Source organism: Orycteropus afer, unplaced genomic scaffold (genome assembly GCF_000298275.1).
Source record: "Orycteropus afer afer isolate SDZICR_OR568_19922 unplaced genomic scaffold, OryAfe1.0 scaffold00042, whole genome shotgun sequence".
NCBI lineage: Eukaryota > Metazoa > Chordata > Mammalia > Tubulidentata > Orycteropodidae > Orycteropus > Orycteropus afer.
In genome coordinates this window covers 6,400,059-6,418,999 of record NW_006921629.1, presented here as the reverse complement: position 1 = coordinate 6,418,999, position 18,941 = coordinate 6,400,059, and the positions used below count along the sequence as shown (strand labels likewise).

Sequence of the window (18,941 nt, the reverse complement as noted above, 5' to 3'; positions counted from 1 at the left end):
CAAAACAGGAAATAGGTTTCCTCTCATGCTCCCTCTTCTCTGCCTCTTAATATTCAAAACAAGGAAGCTGCAGTTAGCCACTTGTGGAAAGCAAGCACAGTGTTTGGGTGGAAGTTATGAAAGACGGCAGTACAGGGAGATAGCTCAGGGTGCAGAAGAGTATGAAGGGATGGACACTGGGAGGAGGTAACTATGGGGAGGAAGTGGGAGGGGAGCTGCTGCATTGTAAATTTTGGTCAATGACATGAGACAAAGTATATGTGAACTGCTGTATGAAAAGTGAATTTACTCTGTAAATCTTCACCCAAATCCTAATAAAAAAAAAAAAAAAAAAAAAAAAAAAAAAAAAAAAAAAAAAAAAAAAAAAAAAAAAAAAAAAAAAAAAAAAAAAAAAAAGAAAGACGGCCGTATGTTTGAAGAATTCCATGTTCCAATCATTTCTCTTGCTGTTAATAATGGTTGTAAGGTCTGTCTTTTATAAGCATTACCTGCCTAGGAAAAAAGAGATCCTTATAGCTTTTAGAAGGAGCTCTGGTGGCATAGTGCCTAAGGCATTTGACTGCTAACCAGAAGGCTGGTGGTTCAAACCCACCACTCCTCGGAAGGAAGGTTGAGCAATCTACTTCTGTAGTGATACTGCCTTGAAAACCCAACGAGGGGTCGCTATGAGTCGGATCTGACTCCACAGCAGTGGTTGCGTTTGCGTTACAGCTTTTAGAAACTTCCCCAAAGTCTCTCAACACAACTTATTGAGCAACAAAACTAAAATATGTCTAGGGTTGGACAAATACTGTCAGTGCTAATACTTATCGTTCCTGAGCCCAGGGCAGACTAACTGATCACTGGATTCTTCTCACCAAGAGGAGTAATAGTTGTACTCAATGCAGCAATCAAGGCAGCTGCAATTAACTGACCGGAGTTGGTGCATGACATGAAATCCATTTACCATTTTCATCCTATTGCATGCCAGGCACAGTCCTAGGGAATACAAAGATGAAGAAAACATTGTCTCTGCCCTCAAATCTGGAAGCAGGATGTTGGTAAGGTTTGGAAGGAGGCAAATAAGTAAATAAATATCTACAGTCAGGTTGCAAACCTGTGTAAAACTAGGGTTAAAGGTATGAACACAGTACTGTAGAGGCTCATATGTAGAGTGATTAATTCTACCTAAAAAAGGTGACACAGAGTTGGGTTTTGAAGGGTAATTAGGAGTTTAATAGACCAAGCAAGATAAGAAAAGTTTTCCTGGCAAAGGGACCAACATGTACTAGGGCTTAGGATCCAGAAAGAACCCAAGGGACGTGAAACAGATCTTAGACAATTAAACCAGCATAGATTTTATGTAAAGGAATATCATCAGATATTTTTAATTTTTATGTTTTTCTGTTATAAAAACACATGTTTATATTAAAAGAGTTGAAACTATTTTAAAAAGAAGAAAAGAAATTCTTGTATCACCTCACTATACAGAGAAACTTCTGATAATATTTTAATACTTGTCTTCCAGTCTTAGTGCAATTTTTTTCTATATCATATAAAAAGGTCTCTTTTTTCACATAAAAAATATGACAAACATTTTCTATGTTATTACAGTCTCTTTGAATATATCATTTTAATGGCTAAGATCCATTGAGTAGATATACTGTAAATCATTCTTTCATTTTCCCACTGCTGGACAAGTCCAAATTTAGTATTATAGTGCCTATGGTACTTGACTGCTAACCAGAAGGCTGGTGGTTCAAACCCACCAGCCACTCCTCAGAAGGAAGGTTGGGCAATCTACTTCTATAGTGATACTGTCTCGGAAACCCAAGGAGGAGTTGCTATGAGTTGGGGCAACTTGATGGCACATAACAGCAACAACATTGTCAGTAGTGCCTAAGGCACTTGACTGCTAACCAGAAAGCTGGCAGTTCAAACCCACCAGCACTCCTTGGAAGGAAGATTGGGTAATCTGTTTCTATAGTGATACTGCCTTGGAAACCCAAGCAGGGGTCACTATGAGTCGGGTCTGACTTGATGGCATATCACAACAACAACATTGTCAGTAATATTTCTGTACTTCAGATTATTACCTTAGGATAGAGACACGAATGAGGAATTAAAGAATGTAAGTCTCTTCATGGGTGGTGCGAATGGTTGACTTGCTCAGATGCTAACCACAAGGTTGGAGGTTTGAATCTACCCAGAGGTGCCTTGGAAGAAAGGCCTGGTGATCTACTTCCAAAAAATCAGCCTTGAAAACCCTATGGAGCAAGGGCCACACTTCACTTGTAGACATACAGCTCTTTGCTCATGCCCAGGAGCCACACACCCTTGAGGTGACCAACCAGGAGATAGTAAGCCAGGTCAAGGCTCATATAGTATTACTGGAAGGCATCGCCCCAAAGATCAAGTCACGCTCCTGGCAGGCACATCTGTGGAGGATGAGGCTACCCTGGGCCAGTGTGGGGTGCAGGCCCTGACCACTCTGAAAGCAGCTGGCAGAATGCTTGGAGGTAAAGTCTATGGTTCCTGGACTCGTGCTGGGAAAGTGAGAGGTCAGACTGCCGACGTGGCCAAACAGGAGAAGACCAGCAAAGCCATGTGGTAGATGCAGTCCAACTGGTGTTTCATCGATGCCATGCCCACCTTTGGCAAGAAGAAGGGCCCCAATGCCAACTCATCAGTAACCCTAGCTTTCTTTAATAAAAGTACTTGGCATAGCCAAAAAAAAAAAAAAAAAAAAAGAGCATGATTTTTCTGTGACACACATGGGGTCTTTATGAATCAGAATCAACTCAATAGCAGTTGGTTTGGTTTTAAGGGTCTTGATACATACTGCCAAATTATTTCCTGAAATGTACAGTCCCTCAGCAGCTTGTGTTACTGGCTTTGGGGATTCTTATATAAAACTAAATCTCTGGTAATGTGCTGGCCCCAAAGAACATAAAGCAAAGGCACAGTGTTGATTGCCCTGGTTATCTGGAAGCTGGAAAAGACATTACATGTGTGTCTCACAGACCTGGTTCTATGGTTTGACATCTCGGTGCATGATTGTTATAGGGGAGGGATCTTGATGTTGTTATCAACTAAGGTTAAAATATTTATCCTTTGATTGTTTTGAAGGACTATGTTGTTTGTCTTTTAAGTTAGGTTTTCAATTATTTTTCTCTACAATTGTGTCCTCTTTCCTCCAGGGATTTGAAAAGGTAGGACTTTTTAGTTCTCTATAGGTAAGTCACCAGTCTCTGGGGCTCTCAATCTGAAAGAACAGAACAAAAAATTGAAGCCTTGAGTTGCAATATAAAAGGATTCTATGGGCAATATATTGAATGACTCAGGAAGCATCAAAAGAAGATAGAAGGAATATACAGAATCACTGTACCAAAAAGAATTGGTCAGTGTTCAACCATGTCAAGAGGCAGCATGTGATCAAGAACCAAAGGCACTGAAGGAAGAAACCCAAGCTGCACTGAAGATATTGGTGAAAAACTAGCCTCCAGGAATTAATGGAACACCAACTGAGATGTTTCAACAAACAGATGCAGCACTGGAAGTGCTTACTCATCTATACCAAGAAATCTGGAAGACAGCTACCTGGCCAAGTGACTGGAAGAGATCCATATTTATGCCCGTTCCAAAGAAAGATGATTTAACAGAATGTGGAAATTACTGAATAGTATCACTAATATCACAAAGAAGTAAAGTTTTGCTGAATATAATTCAAAAATGGTTGCAGTAGTACACGGACAGGGAATTGTCAGAGATTCAGGCTGGATTCAGAAGAGGAATTGGAATGAGGGATATCATTGCTGATGTCAGATGGCTCTTGGATGAAAGCAAAGAATACCTAAGAGATGTTTTATTGACCATGCAAAGGCATTTGACTATGTGGATCCTAACATATTATGGATAACATTGCAAAGAATGGGAATTCCTGAACACTTCATTGTGTTCTGGAGGAACCTGCACATACAGCAAAGGACAGTCATTTGAACATAACCAGGGGATATTGTGTGGTTTAAAATTGTATCCTTGACCATACTTATTCAATTTGTACACTGAGCAAATACTCCAAGAAATTGAACTATATGAAAAAGAATGCAGCATCAGGTTTGGAGGAAGATTCATTAACAACCTTGCTTGTTGAAAACACAGCAGACTGGAAGCACTTAGTGATGAAGATCAAAGACTATAACTTTTGACATAAAGAAAACCTTCAGAACTGGACCAATAAGCAACATTTTGATAAACCGAGAAGAAATTTAAGAATTTCATTTCACTTTCACCCACAATCAACATCCATGGAAGCAGCAGTCAAGAAATCAAACGACGTAACATTGGAGAAATCTGATACAAAAGACCTCTTTAAAGGGTTAAAAAGAAAAGATGTTACTCTGAGGACCTAAGGTGAGCCTGACCCAAGCCATGCTATTTACAATTGCCTCCTATGCATGTGATAGCTGGACAATGAACGAATGAAGTTCCTAGAAGAATTGATGCCTTTCAATGATGGTGTTGGTGAAGAATATTGAATATACACGGACTGCCAGCAGTGACTTTGGTTTGGTTTTTGGCCAGAAGAAGTACAGCCAGAATGCTCCTTAGAAGTAAGGGTGGTGATACTTCCTCTCACATACCTTGGACATGTTATCAGGAGGGACCAGTCCCTGGAAAAGGACATCATACTGGGTAGAGAGTCAGTGAAAAAGAAGAAGACCCTAAACGAGATGGATTGACACAGTGGTTGCAACCATAGGCTTAAATACAGCAACAATTGTGAGAACGGTGCAGGACCAGGTAGTGTTTAGTTCTGTTGTGTATAGATAGGGTCACTATGAGTCAGAAACCACTCCACAGGACCTAACAACTTTGATATTCTTGTTATTGTTATGAGCAATTCTGGGCTTAAGAGTGAGGGATTCAGGGCGGTATCTTTGCACATTTTGCAGGTGAGCTCACCTTGAGGGCCAATGGTGCGAGGGCCCCTAGCCTGCCCACACCCAGCCCTGAGCGGGAGGAGCAAAAAAGAGAGGGACTGCAGGCCCCAGGCCCCGCCTCTCCAAGTTTTCCAAGAGGGGCACTGGGCGCAGGCGCAGACTGTGCTGGTCCGAGTTTGGTGCCGCTGGTTGGGAGAAACAAGTACCGCGGAAGCCCCGCCGCTCGCCACGCGCCTGCCCCAAAGCGCAAGCTCATGGAGGGACACGCGGGACCCCCGGGTGAGCCGCGCGTCCGCTCCGCTGTGGCCGTGCTGTTCCGAGGCCCCGTGGAACCGATCATCTTCCTTGCCAACTTTGCCTTGGTCTTGCAGGGCCCGGTCACCACGCAGTATCTCTGGCACCGATTCAGTACTGACCTCGGCTACAATGGCACCCGCGACAGGGGTAGCTGTAGCAACCACACCGTGAACCCCATGATGCAGGTAAGGGTGATGGAGAGTAGCGGGGGACTGGTGACGAGCGTGGAGGGGGCGGTGCCGGGGTTAAAGGGCAGCTAAGGGGGCAGCGAGGTCTCTTAGAAGGTGGGAGGCCCCTGAGGAGTGTGGATACGGGGCTGTGGGTCAGGGCCAGGGCAAAGTTGGGGCCTGACGAAGAACCATAATGCACGGCCTTGAAGGTTAGTAGAAGGGGATAAAGCTGAGGGAATGGAATCTTGGCCCATTTCCCACATGGGCTCCAAGGAAAGTTTTAAGGTTCTTTCTTTCCAAAGATAATCCTCTTCTCCATAGCTCCCAGGATGGTAATGTTTTGTGGGGTGGAGAACCCAGAATGAGGAATGGGACCCTACTAAGGCTTATGCCCCTACAGGAAGTGGAGACCCTCACCTCTCACTGGACCCTCTACATGAACTTGGGTGGCTTCCTAGTGGGCCTCTTCTCGTCCACCCTGCTGGGGGCCTGGAGTGACTGTGTGGGCCGCCGCCCACTGCTGGTGCTGGCCTCCTTCAGCCTGCTGCTGCAGACTGTGGTGTCCATCTTTGTGGTACAGTTGGAGCTCCACGTCGGCTACTTTGTGCTGGGCCGCATCCTTTGTGCCCTCTTCGGCGATTTCAGTGGGCTCCTGGCTGCCGGCTTTGCCTCTGTGGCAGATGTCAGCTCCAGTCGCAGCCGCACCTTCCGAATGGCCCTGCTGGAAGCATGCATCGGGGTGGCGGGGATGCTGGCGAGCCTTCTTGGGGGCTACTGGCTGCGGGCCCAGGGTTATGCCAACCCCTTCTGGCTGGCCTTGGCTCTGCTAATAGCCATGACTCTCTATGCAGCATTCTGCTTCGGTGAGACGGTGAAAGAGCTAACACCTGCCCGGCTCTTCACGCTCCGCCACCACCGCTCCATTTTCCAGCTCTATGTGACACCATCCTTGGAGAAGTCCAGGAAGCACTTAGCCCTGTATTCCTTGGCTGTCTTCCTTGTAATCACTGTGCACTTTGGGGTCCAGGACATCATGACCATCTACGAGCTGAGTGCACCCCTGTGCTGGGACTCCAAGCTCATTGGTTATGGCTCTGCAGCTCACCATCTCCAGTACCTCACCAGCCTGCTCGGCCTGCGGCTCCTTCAGTACTGTCTGGCTGACACTTGGGTGGCCGAGATCGGCCTGGCCTTCAACATCCTGGGGATGGTGGTCTTTGCCTTTGCTACTATCACACCCCTCGTATTCACAGGTAAAGTGTGTGGGCTCGGAGACAGCTTGTCCCACTCTGCCCCTAAATGGGGCTCCTATCTTTGGAAAAAAAGCATTTTGCCCTCAACCTGCACTGGAGGACAGACAAACAGACAAGGGGAGGGCAGCTAAGAAACCCCCAACAATGCTGTCTTTGATATACTGAAAATACAGACCTTCAGTAGCCAAAGTGATTAATCCACATTATCAACCATAAAAGATACCGAAGAATGGTTCATACAGTAATTGCTTCTTCCCTTGGCCTCCTCCGCCTGTTCATGGTGTTCTTAAACAAAGTCCACGCCATTAATGCCTCAGTGCTCACTTCTATGATAAGAATCACAGGGCCTGACATAGCCTCGGTCAACCTCTTTGGAGTTTTAAAGAAGCCAGTCTCCTCGGACCACAAATACAAATATGAAATTTCTACGTACTTCTTTTTTGGGGGAGGGGTTGGGTGGACTTAAATCCTCCGGGCTGAGACTGGCATGGGAATGAGGAAGTTATCTTTTTTAAAGTGACAGAATGATTTTGAGATAGACCTAAAATGTGTTGTGTACAAAATCAACTGTTCAGTAATCACAAACAGATTTCTTGACTCAGTTGCTTGCCGGTACAGTGAAGCTGAAGGGGACCAGGTACTTTTGATTCACACCCACAGAATCTCCCTGCACTAGGTGCTGGGTGAGCTAAATGATCTGGGGGTTGCTGAGATGATGAAAACACAGTTGCTGCTCTGGGGGTCTCATTAGAGTGAGGTCTCATGACACCTGGAGAGACCCTGAGTCATCACAATTTATACCCATTGTGTTGGATATAAGGACCCTGTCCTCTAGAAGGTCACAGTTTTGCTGAGGAAGTAACAGTCACACAAAGGAGAGAAATGATTATGGAGAAAACAGTGTAAGCCTGTGGGTAACTACATGGAAAGGGAAAAGGAGGTCACTTTTCACTGTATGGTTTTTATGCCTTAAGGAGCTCTGGGAGTGTAGTGGTTAAACATTTGGCAGGTAACCAAAAGGTCAGCAGTTTGAACCCACCAGCTGCTCCTCAGAAGAAAAATGAGCCAGTCTGCTTCTGTAATGATCTAGCCTTGAAAACCCTTTGGGGCAGTTCTGCTCTGTCCTAGAGGGTTGCTATGAGTTGGAATTGACTCACTGGCATTGCGTTTGGTTTTTTGGTTTACTATGTCTTGTTCCTCATGGATGCTTCCTTGTTACCACATAGATTACTTTCCTGTGGCTGCTGTAAAAATGACCACAAACTTGGTAGCTTAAAACAACAGAAATTTGTTCTTTCACTGTCCTGTTATGTGCTGTCGAGTCAGACTCAACTCATAGTGACCCCTCCTTAGGTTTCCAAGGCAGTATCTCTATGGAAGTAGATTGCCCCATCTTCCTTCCAAGGAGTGGCTGGTGGTTTTGAACTGCCAGCCTTCTGGTTAGCAGTCAAGTGCCTTAGGCACTATGCTACCAGAGCTACCTTCACAGTCCTAGTGGTCAGAAATCCGAAATCAAGGTGTAAGCAGGGCCACACTCCCTCTAGAGACTTAGGGGAGAACCTGTTCCTTGTCTCAGCCACCTTCTGGTGGCTGCCAGCATTCCTTGGCTTGTGGTTGCATCTCTCTCTCTGCCTCAGTGGTCATGTTGCCCCTTCCCCTTGTGTGTCTCTTCCTCTGTCATACGTTTCTCTGCTTCATTCTTACAAGGATACATTTGATTACCTTTAGGGCCCAGGATAATCTTCCCCATCACAAGATCCTTAACAATTGCAAAGACCCATTTTCCAAATAAGGTAACATTTACATGTTCCAGGAATTAGGACTTGATGTTTCGGGGTAGCTGTTAGTCAACATACCACACTTCAGAACCATCCTGAGGTGGTGGTGGTGGTGGTTGTTATGTGCCGTCGAGTCAGACGAGACTCATAGCGACCCCTCCTTGGGTTTCCGAGGCAGTATCACTACGGAAGTAGATTGCCCCATCTTCCTTCCGAGGAGTGGCTGGTGGGTTTGAACTGCCAGCCTTCTGGTTAGCAGTCAAGTGCCTTAGCCACTATGCTACCAGAGCTCCCCCATCCTGAGGTAAAGGTCTTTAATCCCCATTTTATAAAGAGTCAGGCTCAGAAAGGTTAAGTATCCAAGGTCACACAGTTGTAAGCAGTAGCATCAGGATTTGAACTCAAGCCTGACTCCGGAGCCCTTTCTTGTTTTCTGTGCCTGGCATCTCCCTGCCAAGTGCTAAGTGGGGTGGTTGATGCATGCTGGGACCATGAGAAGTGTTCTGGAAAGAAAGCAATTGGGGAGTCAGTGTTCATTCATGAGAGATACAGCAGATGGGCCAGCCCTTGAAAGTAGTCATGATTCCTCCTTGGTCATTGTCTTTCCACCCTCACTATCAAGGAAGTTCTCCTGTGTCTAACCTGAGTCCCGAATAGGGTATGTATAGTCTCTTACTGGGGCATCCTCTCCCCAACCCCATTTTCCTGATGATTGTTTATTTCTTCACAGGATATGGGCTCTTCTTCCTGTCGTTAGTCACTACACCTGTCATCCGGGCCAAGCTCTCCAAGCTGGTGAGCAAGTCGGAGCACGGTAAGTGTCAGGATCAACCTGCTTCTGATTGATGCTGCCTGAGCTGGGCAGATGGACTGCCGTAGACTGGGGGCAGCTTACCTTCTCCCTCCCACCCTAGAGAAGTGGGAAGATAAATACACTTCTGTCAGATAGCCTGGGGCTGTATGAGGACCACAGTTCCTTGGCTTTTCAGACCACATAGTTGGGATCTTCAGTCAGCAGAACAAAATTATATTCCTTGTAGGTAACTAGGAGCTCTGGTGGCATAGTGCCTAAGGCATTTGACTGCTAACCAGAAGGTTGGCGGTTCAAACCCACCAGGCACTCCTCCGAAGGAAGACTGGGCAACCTACTTCCGTAGTGATAGTCTCAGAAACCCAAGGAGTGGTCACTATGAGTCGGATCCGGCTCAACGGCAGTGAGTTTGGTTTTGGTTTTTGGTTTGTAGGTAACTGGAATAAGGGATTTACTCTTCTGACCTCTGCTTTCCCATCTGTAATGGATGTGATGATGCTAGGCTTCCCTGCTTCACTGGGTTCAAGGGTATAAGCTCAGAGGAAGTAGGCAGCCTTGTAAAGTAGTTACTGTCCCTAGCTGACAGAGGAAGAAGCAAAGGCCCAAGGGTTTAATTGACTTACTCAAGGCCATTCAGTGAGTGGTGGAGCTAGGGTGAAAACCCAGGTCTGTTGTGAAGAGCAGTGGACCTGGGGATCTGGCTTTAAGTCCTGGCTCTGTCACCCACTGGTTGTGTGATCTTGGACAGGTCCCTTTCTGTCTCTGGGCCTTAGTTTCCTCATCTGTAAAATGATTTGTCTGAAGTCTTTTGAGTTTAATGTCAGCTTCTCTTGGGTTGTTGTTCATTTTGCAAATTTGGCATCTGCTGGCATATCTACAGTGGACAGTCTCAGGCCTCTGGGTATCTGGACCCCAGTCTGGAAACATCCACTTTTCCCAGCTGCCCTGGAAGAAGAATTTGATGATGATAGAAATCCTAGTGCCATACACAGCCCACCATGGGTTCTGTTGTTTTCAGAATCCATGTGCCTTCATTTATTCACTCAGTAAGCTTTTTCTGTCACCTTCACTGTGCCCGGAGATGCCATGGGGAACAGGAGAAAAGAACAGCCCTACTAAGGGGCCAGGCTCAGTGATAGGTGCTTTACATGTAAACATAATATTGTTGACAATCCATGAAGTAGGTATTATCCTTATTTAACAGAAGGGGGAATAGAAACTCCCAAGAGGACAAGTGACTTTTTCAGTGATCATACAGCTAATAAGTGTTAGAACTGGGAATCAAACCAGCAATTAATCCCAAAAAGGAGATAATTCCAAAGAAGATAAATGAGAAACCATTTCTGTCAGGTTTTCCTTAAGAAGATGGCACAGGTACTTCTAGTAGTGAATTTGATAGCAGTCATTTATTTAGTATGTAGTGCATAACAGGTTGAGAAGTTCCTGGGTGACACAGTTAAGTGCTTTACTGCTAGCTGAAAGGTTGGCAGTTTGAACCCACCTAGAAGCACTTAGAAGTACTTGGGAGGATAGGCCTGGCAATCTGCTTCCAAAAGATCACAGCCTTGGAAACCCTGTAGAGCAGTTCTGCACACAGGGAGGGGGTCGCCGTGAGTCGGAGTCGACTCAATGGCAGCTAACAGCAGCAGCTGAGCAGGTGCTTTCCATGACCTCATTGACTATCATAGCATGAGCCTGGGTGTGATTTACAGATGAGGAAGGTGAGACCTTGAGAGGTTCCCCAGCTGTCAGGTAGTGACGCCAGGATTTGGCATCTTTCAGACTCCAGAGTGTGGTGTTTCTTTCTTTACAGGTGCTCTCTTTTCTGCTGTGGCCTGTGTGAATGGCTTGGCCATGTTAGCAGCTTCTGGCATCTTCAACTCACTCTACCCAGCCACGCTGAACTTCATGAAAGGGTTCCCCTTCCTCCTGGGTGCTGGCCTTCTTTTCATCCCAGCCATTCTGATCGGGTAATGAATGCAGGTCCCTGAACCCATGCTCATGATAGAACCCTTTATCCCAGGCTTAGTCCCAGGCTGACTTCCCCCCTTGCAGATGACTGCCTAATTCCTGGGAGCCATTCCCCAAGGGTAAGCTGGAGGTGTGGGAAGGATCAAACTAACGTTGCTTCTTGGCAAGGCTGTTTTTTCATCCCCAGTTCCCCACGTACTCCTCCATACCTATTTTTGAGATGGGACTAGAGTGGCAAAAATACGCTAAGGGAAGCCCAGAAAGTTTGCTCGGCTACTTGTGGCTGGGCTCACAGCCTGGCTCACTGACTTCCCTTCCTACAGCCTTAAGAGGCCATTGTCCAGAGCCCTCTGTCCTTGGGTCATTGTCCTCTACCTCTCAGCTTGAGGGGTGGGTAGGAGAGGACTATCTGGGGGAGGGGACTACCAGCCCACTCAAGCACAGACTGTGTCATTTCTTCAGATAGAAGCTGAGAGTCTCCCATGCCAAACCTGGTCCCTCTGTCTGGTCTTTCACAGGGTGCTGGAGAAGGCTAATCCTCACAATGAGTTTCAGCAGTTTCCCAAGAACTCCTGATCTGCCTTGACAAGAGGACACAGGACATTGGAGTGGAGTGAGCGCTAATCAACTGGAAAGATGCCTTTGGGGTCCCAGCCCACAGCAGCACCAGCAGCTCCTCTCAAAGCTAGACTAAGCTAGACCAAGCTAGGTCAAGCTAGATCAAGGCTCCCTACCTCATCCACAATGTGCCCACCTACAATGCTACGATACAGAGTAAGACCTCACAGGCCCATCAGGGCAGGCAGTGAGGGAGCCACTGGGATAGGGGTCTGATCACCTTTTGTGCCATCCATCACTTAGAACCTCCCAGTGGAGGTGACACTTCAGGAACCAGCTGGTACATGAGGACTGGCATCTCTACTTCCAACAAAAATGGTACAGCCCACAGGGCTCAGTTCATGCTGTATGCATCATCAGTCAGTAACTCCTTAGTGAGGAATATGGTGCCACATTAGTGCCAGCTTTGTGGGGTGGGTGGGTTGTGGAAGGGCTTGGGGTTCTTTGAAGGGTAAGGGCTACTGTCTGTAGTGGGGAGCCAGTCCTTGGCTATGATCTGTCTGTCCCAGGACTCACCATGCCAGTCATAATAAATTTCTATAAGCCCACTGAAATGAACCTTCTAGCCCCCAGGGCATGCTTCTGGTCTGCCTGTCACAGGTCAGAGGACAGTAGGTACTGGGATGGGCAGGAGCCCCTGGGTGGCCCACAGGCTTGGTACTGGTGTGGGCAGCCCAGGCCTCATCGAGATCCCCATTTTCTTCTGAGCTGCTAGGAGATGGGCTGCCAGGCTTGCAGAAGGCTAGCGGAGAAGCTGGGGACAGCGCCTTGGTTCCTCGTTCCTGAGGGTCAGAGATCCACTCCTTGAAGACATCTGTACACCTGTTACCATGCAGCCCTCCAACATCTATCAATGGGCATTTTAGCAGAGCCATGTGCTGAGACCATCCCCATATGACTCAGGGACCCTTGCTTCTCACAGAGAATTAGGTTCCCATTTCTAGGGAGTTTGGAAGGTCTGGATCTGAAGTTGACAGGCAGAATCTAACATTAAGGCACTGGCACAGATGCAAGTCAAAGTAGCACTTGACTCTTCCATCCAGAGTTGGCCATAGGGCCTGTTGTGGTTACCTAGTGCTGCTCTGACAAGAAATATACCACCAATGGGATGACCTTAACAAACAGGAGTTTATTCTTACAATTTGGAGGTTTTAAGTCCAAGTTCAAAGTGCCAGGCTCTAAGGGCTGGGTAAAAGCCCCTTAGCCTTGGGCTTCAGCTCTGCCTCCAGCTCCCAGTCCACTGAAGCTAAAGGCTTTTTCTCACTCAGACAGCTGCTGAGGCTGCCAAGCCCAAGGTTGCCAAGTAAAAAGGTACTGTGATGTTACCCAATCACAGGCAGGCTATTAATTCAAGTTCATTGTAAGTCCCAAGGTCTGCAGAGCATGGCAGGCTGCTGAACAATGACATAGCTACATGCAGGATTCAAGGTGCCATAAGTTGGACACCATTCCCAAGGCTTTCCCTTATATACATGAAGCAGACCACATCCCAAAGGCAGCTACTCAGCTGCTTGTGGTAGATCCCACCATGGAGTTGATTGCCAGTCTCATCACGGGGAATAACTATCAGCAGCTGCCCAGCCACTCAACCAGGCCCAGCCAAGTTGACACACAAGCATAACTACCACAGGGCTTTACTACCCAGTGCTGCCATTTCTACCTGCATCAGCTCTCACCTGCCCTGCTAGCTAGCATTTCCTGGCCAGAAGTCACACAAGTGAGGGCAGCCAGGGTCCAGCTGGGGGCAGCCTATGCCCTTGTTTCCAGGCTTCACTGTTCCTTCTGTAGTTGGGAGACCTAGGCAAGGAGAAGCCCTTCCACTGACTGAGGAAGTGAGGAGTAGGAAAAAAAACTGAACTGGCCTAAGCCTGGGTCGTCCTCTGGGCACTGCCCTAGGCTAGCTGTGTGACTGTGAGCAGGCCCCCTCTGAAGGAGTAGATCAGCAACCCCCCAAATTGTCTCGTTACAGAGATCCCACCTGATTGGACAAAGTTTGGAAACACTGGATTAGATGATGTTCTGAGAGCCCTCCCAGTTCATACATTCTAGAAAAATGTCTCTCCATTGCCCTGGCTGGGCCTGGGGAAGGATGAATGAATTGTGGCTGGACTTTTGGCCCAAGGGGCAGAATGGCCTTTTCCATTCTGTGTTCCTGAGTTCTGGGTCCCTGGGAGATGAGGTGAGGACCTGGTTGACTCAGCCCCAATCTGGGAGCAGCAGTTGCAGTCCAGCTAAGCAGAAAACTCCGAGCCTGCAGAGCAGGCCAGGCCTAGGTCCTTGACCTGGCTGTGGGCCGCGTGGTGTTTGTCATGGCAAGCCAGTCAGCCCTGAACACAGTGGTTGGTGAGAGGGAGGGTCACCCTTCAGCTGCTGTGGCTGGGGCCAGAGTCTGGGCTCTGATTCCCCAGGGAGCAGAAGGGGACAGAGGTCAACCAGAAGGCCAGGGAATGGGGGTGGGGAGCAATGGAGGGTGTGCCAAATAGGAAAAGGCCAGGGAACCTCCAAGCATTGCCTGTGGAAGTTTCAGGGAAGCAGGACTGATGGGGAACAAGATGACAAAAAGCTTCGCTGGAAGACACTCATACTACTGGTATTGTCTGCTCTGTGGGCAGTGTCCAGTCCGCCTCATTTTCTGTTAGCCAGGGCCTTGCCCTGGGACTGGCACTGGTGGGGTCTTCTGTTGCATGAAAGAAGGAAGGAGGGCTGACAGGAAACCAAGTGCACCCAGAGCCAGGCCAGGATGCCGAAGACTGTATCTTTGGCAGGGTAGGGAGTGGAAGGAGGGGTCAGGAGTGCTGCAGGGAGGCCTTTGACTTGGATGATATGGCTGGAGAGCCAGGAGTGACCTGGCCAGTGCCTTAAGGGTGGGGGCTGGGAGCTGAGCCAGCCTTGAGGTGTGAACCCACTGCCCTTAGGAGGGAAGGGGCAGGGCAGGTTCCAGCTGATCCCACTAGCTGGAGCCTGGATTATTGGAGGGAGGGCACTCCCTTGCCCTTCTGCCCTGGTAGAGGGAGGGGAAGGACATTCCTGTGTGGGCCCTAGGTCAGCATTTTGCTGCTAGAAACCCATTCCCCACTGCCAGATTCTCTGGGGCAAGGGAGAAGCCTCCAGGAATATCCTCCCAGAGCACCATCAAGCAGTCATCTGGGGTGTGGGAAAGCCTGGGTCTGGTTACTGGGGCTGCCATTAACCAGTTGGGAACCTGGGCACACCACTCAACCTTTCTGAGCTTCAATTTCCTTACCTGTAAAATGGAGAGGAGCTCTGGTGGTATAGTGCCTAAGGCATTTGACTGCTAACCAGAAGGGCACAGTCACTGATAGAGTTACTGTGATGATTACAGAGACCAGGGAGTGGAGTGTTTAGGAAACGCCAAAGATTTGTAAGGTATTTGTGTTTCAGAGCCTAGTGTCCCCTCACATCAACTCACCAGAGAATTTGTGGAAAATGCAGATCTCATCTCCTCAATCAAATCGGCATTTTAACAAGGTCCTCCAGGTAACTGGAATGCACATTAAAGTTGGAGAAACTGCCCTAGGTAATAACTGTTGATCTTCTGCCCAGGCTCCTGCTGACTTGCCCCCTGAGCAGCCTTAGATGAGTGAGGGGCTGGGGAAGGCAACTGGGCACAATACTGAGGCATCAGGTAAGGTGGGCTCAAGACATGGCCTCTCCTTGCCCAAGCCCAAGCAGGGGGCTCCTGTGTGATAGTATAGCAAAGCCAGCCACAGCTACAGACCTGCCAGAGTGAGGGCTTAGCTGACCCGGATGTGGCAGAGGCTGGTCCTCAGGAAGACTGGAGAATAGGCCAGCTGGCTAAGGGCACTGAGTGGTTCCAGGGCAAGGCCAAGGGTGGCAGTAAGTGGTGAGCCAGGGGCCAGGCACAGTCCTGATGGAGAGCCGTTACTGCACTCATCCCTGCCTAGCCTGGAGCGATGGTACACAAACTATAGAAGGGCTGCCTGCCTTCCAGTTACTCAAGCTGGTTACAGTCAAGGCAGGCGAGGGGAAGTGTACAGCAAATCCCATCTCCAGAACTGAGCACTGACCCTGCCCATACCTGGGACAGAGCCCGAGGGCAGGCTTGGTGGTGACAGCAAGGCCTGGGGGAGGCCTAACCCTCACCACCCTCTATGCCTACCTTCCCTCCCCTTTGCAAGTAACAGGTGGGCTATGAGGGTAGGGGAGAGGGAGAGCCATTTCCTGAGAAAAGTCCAGGCTGTGTCAGCCTGGGGAGGCCAGTTTGAAGGGCTGCTCCCCCAGGGCGGATGGTGGAAGTGGGGATCACCGAAGAGCTTGGGAAGTGGGAGGCATTAAGTTGAGTTCATTGGTGCAGCACCCTCCAAACTGGTGTCGGAGCCGGCAGACGAGTCCCGGGAGGAGCGGCCCTGCAGGAAGCGGATGATCTTCTCGATGGTGGCCTCTTGGTACTCATGGGACCACCTGTGGGCACAGAGGCCACATGGTTCAGAAGGCTCAGGAGAGGGAGCTCCTAGCCGGGGGGATGCGGTGTTTGCTTTGCCTTTACGCTGCCTCGTGGGTGATTTGTATCCACCTCCCTTGCCCTCATTTCCCAGGACCCTGTGCTCACTTGATGCCATTGAAGGTGAGCACAGCCTGCATGTCTTCAGGTAGGGCCTGGGGCTCAGGCCACTCGAAGCCATCTATGATGGGCACAATGTTCTTGCCACAGCTCAAAGCAGTCACAATCTCCTGGAGGAAGAACAGAGGGGGGACCCAGAGATGAAGAAGAGACCCCTGTTCCCATTCAGGGACCCTGGGGCCAGGCAGGTGCTGGGGGAACTACTGGTCCAAGGCTGAGCTCAGGGCAGGACAGTGGTCCTGGACTCCACCTTAACTTCTCCTGCATCCCTACATCCCCATCAATCCATCATGAGCCCTGACAATTGTACTCCTTACTGACTTATCAAATCCACCATTTTCCTCTACCACTACCCTGCACCAACCTCTCATTATCTTTAGCCCCCACTAGATTTTCCTTCATCCACTCTTACCCCCTCTAATTTGTTCTCTGCACTGCCCCTTCACCTAGCTAATCTTTGCAAAATGCAAATCTGATGATGTCACCATCTACTTAAAACTCTTGATGTGGATCTTAGAATAAAGTCCAAACTCCTTAATGTGGGCCGCAAGGCCCTGCCATGGTTGGCCACAGCCCACTTTCAAACTCTTCCATCTCTTCACTGTTCCACTCATGCTGACCTTGCAGCCATATCCCTTCCTGCACAGGTCCTTTTTACATGCTATTTCCTCAGCCTAGAATGTTCTTTCTTGCCCCATCACCCAGTTAATGCCTACTCATTGTTTCTGAACTGACCTCAATCAACACTTCCCCAGGGGTCTTACGCTGGGTTCTCTAGAGAAGCAAAATCAGTGAAGCATATATATAGAGAGAGAGAGAGGGAGAGAAGTTATCTCAAGGAAATGGCTCATGCAGTTGTAGATGCTGCCAAGTCCCAAGTCCGTGGGTCCCACATCAGGCTGGAGGCTTTTCCTGATGTAGAGGCAGGTGAGATGGCAGGCTATTGGCTCACAGGCTATGAAGGCAACAATCCCCAGATACTGTGGCAGGTAATATGGTGAGCCACTGATTCAAGTCCAAGAACCAGAGGTCAGATGAGCCAGATGGAGGATCCAGATCAAGCAAAAAGCCAGACAGCTTTACCAGGTCATCTATGTACTGGAAGCAGCACCCCCACAAAGGAAAACTCCCTTTAAACTGACTGGCTGCTCATAGCAGGGCTCATCATGGAAGTGATTACATTTTATCAGATCTCATCATGAGGATGTGGTAGTTAAGGTTGTGTGTCAACTTGGCTAGGCCGTGGTTTCGAATGGCTTGGCAGCTGGGTGTAGTTATTCCCTATGATGAGACTGTAATTACCCCCACAGTGGAATCGGCTGTGAGCACCTAATCAGTTGAAGGGAAGTTGTCTTCAACTCAGATGAGATGACTACATCATAACTACTAAACACTGAGAATCATGGCCCAGCCAAGGTGACTCACAATCTTAACTATCACAGTCCACCCCTTGTCAACTTGACAACTGTACACATCTCCCTAAACAATACATAATCTCTAAATAAAAACAACTATAAAGTTATACTTGCGCCGAACATTATACAACTAATATGCATATGACTGAAAACACATCAGCCCCATTTACAATTTATATTTTATAAATGAAAACAAAACTTTTGATATACATATGTAAGGAAAAATACTTGTAACAATCAAAGTTCTTATTTCTGCAACTGGTCACGTGTTTGTAGCTGCTATTTAGAAGTACCTTCCTCCACCATCCATTCTGTATTCTCTCTGCCCTCCACAAGCACCTCAGCTGGTTGTGTTTCTTTGCCTGGTGGGAAGACCCAAACCTTCATTCCTAAAGGGTCTGGGGCATTAGTAGTCATATCAGGATTGACTTTTATCATAGGGCCAGGTAGTGCTAAAGAGATGTCCTAAGGAATCTCCTGTATTCCAGATATACTCTTCTTTACCTCCATTATGTAATATCAATCTAATTTCTCCTTAATAAGCAGGATCATTTATACCAGATGATATAGTAACTCCCTTCTCTGTGTTGATCCAGAGGCATTAGCAGCCCAAAATGGCCAGCTGGCATTCTTAACTTCCAGTTCTATGCAATCAGTATAGTGTCTCCAAGTGGGAATATTTTTCCTATGGGGCAGTGAATTACTTTGTATGGCTCTTTTAGCCATGGCCTTTGTGACTCCTGATGATGGTGGAACTATGCAAATATAAGATGCTTGTGGCCCATCAAGGGGACTGGATAGTTTGTTAGTGATGTAAATAAGTTATGTGGAACTCTTGTTGGGGTGGGACCATGTGAAATAAGGTGTATGGAACCCTAATGCAAGGATTGGTCAGTTCTGTCATTCCACCAGACTTAAAATGAACCCTCCCAGAGGCGGAAGAGGGGAATCTCACTATCATCAAGACACAGAAGAGCCATGAGTGGCTTCAACCTGAGATCCCTGAGCTGAGATAACGGCAGAGAGACAGAAGCAGCAGAACCAAGAAACTGGCATGAGACAGAGTAGCAGGCTTGTTGGCCCACAGAATGAGAAAGTTGAGT

The 18,941-nt window shown here is 48.0% G+C and overlaps 2 protein-coding genes across 2 annotated transcripts in view; one reads left to right on the top strand and one right to left on the bottom strand.

Moving 5' to 3' along the window:
• Positions 1 to 5,176: 5,176 nt before the first annotated feature.
• On the top strand, positions 5,177 to 11,778 carry SLC46A1 (solute carrier family 46 member 1). The gene is made up of 5 exons (XM_007937365.1): positions 5,177 to 5,404; positions 5,790 to 6,642; positions 9,151 to 9,234; positions 11,045 to 11,201; positions 11,721 to 11,778. Exons 1-5 carry the CDS (start codon positions 5,177 to 5,179, stop codon positions 11,776 to 11,778), a joined length of 1,380 nt encoding a protein of 459 aa, XP_007935556.1.
• A 4,355-nt stretch (positions 11,779 to 16,133) lies between these two features.
• SARM1 (sterile alpha and TIR motif containing 1) overlaps positions 16,134 to 18,941 on the bottom strand; it is a 25,453-nt gene continuing 22,645 nt past the window's right edge. Inside the window, exons 8-9 of the mRNA XM_007937362.2 lie at positions 16,412 to 16,533; positions 16,134 to 16,263 (exon numbers count right to left, since the gene is read on the bottom strand). Of these exons, the coding sequence (XP_007935553.1) occupies positions 16,134 to 16,263; positions 16,412 to 16,533 (252 nt within the window). The remainder of the gene's footprint in view (positions 16,264 to 16,411; positions 16,534 to 18,941) is intronic.

Excerpts from the sequence above, each read along its gene's own strand:
- SLC46A1 (XM_007937365.1), top strand. The coding sequence starts at position 5,177 with ATGGAGGGACACGCGGGACCCCCGGGTGAGCCGCGCGTCCGCTCCGCT. Across the intron at positions 5,405-5,789 it reads CCGTGAACCCCATGATGCAG|GAAGTGGAGACCCTCACCTC; the intron begins GTAAGGGTGATG and ends ATGCCCCTACAG. Across the intron at positions 11,202-11,720 it reads ATCCCAGCCATTCTGATCGG|GGTGCTGGAGAAGGCTAATC; the intron begins GTAATGAATGCA and ends GGTCTTTCACAG.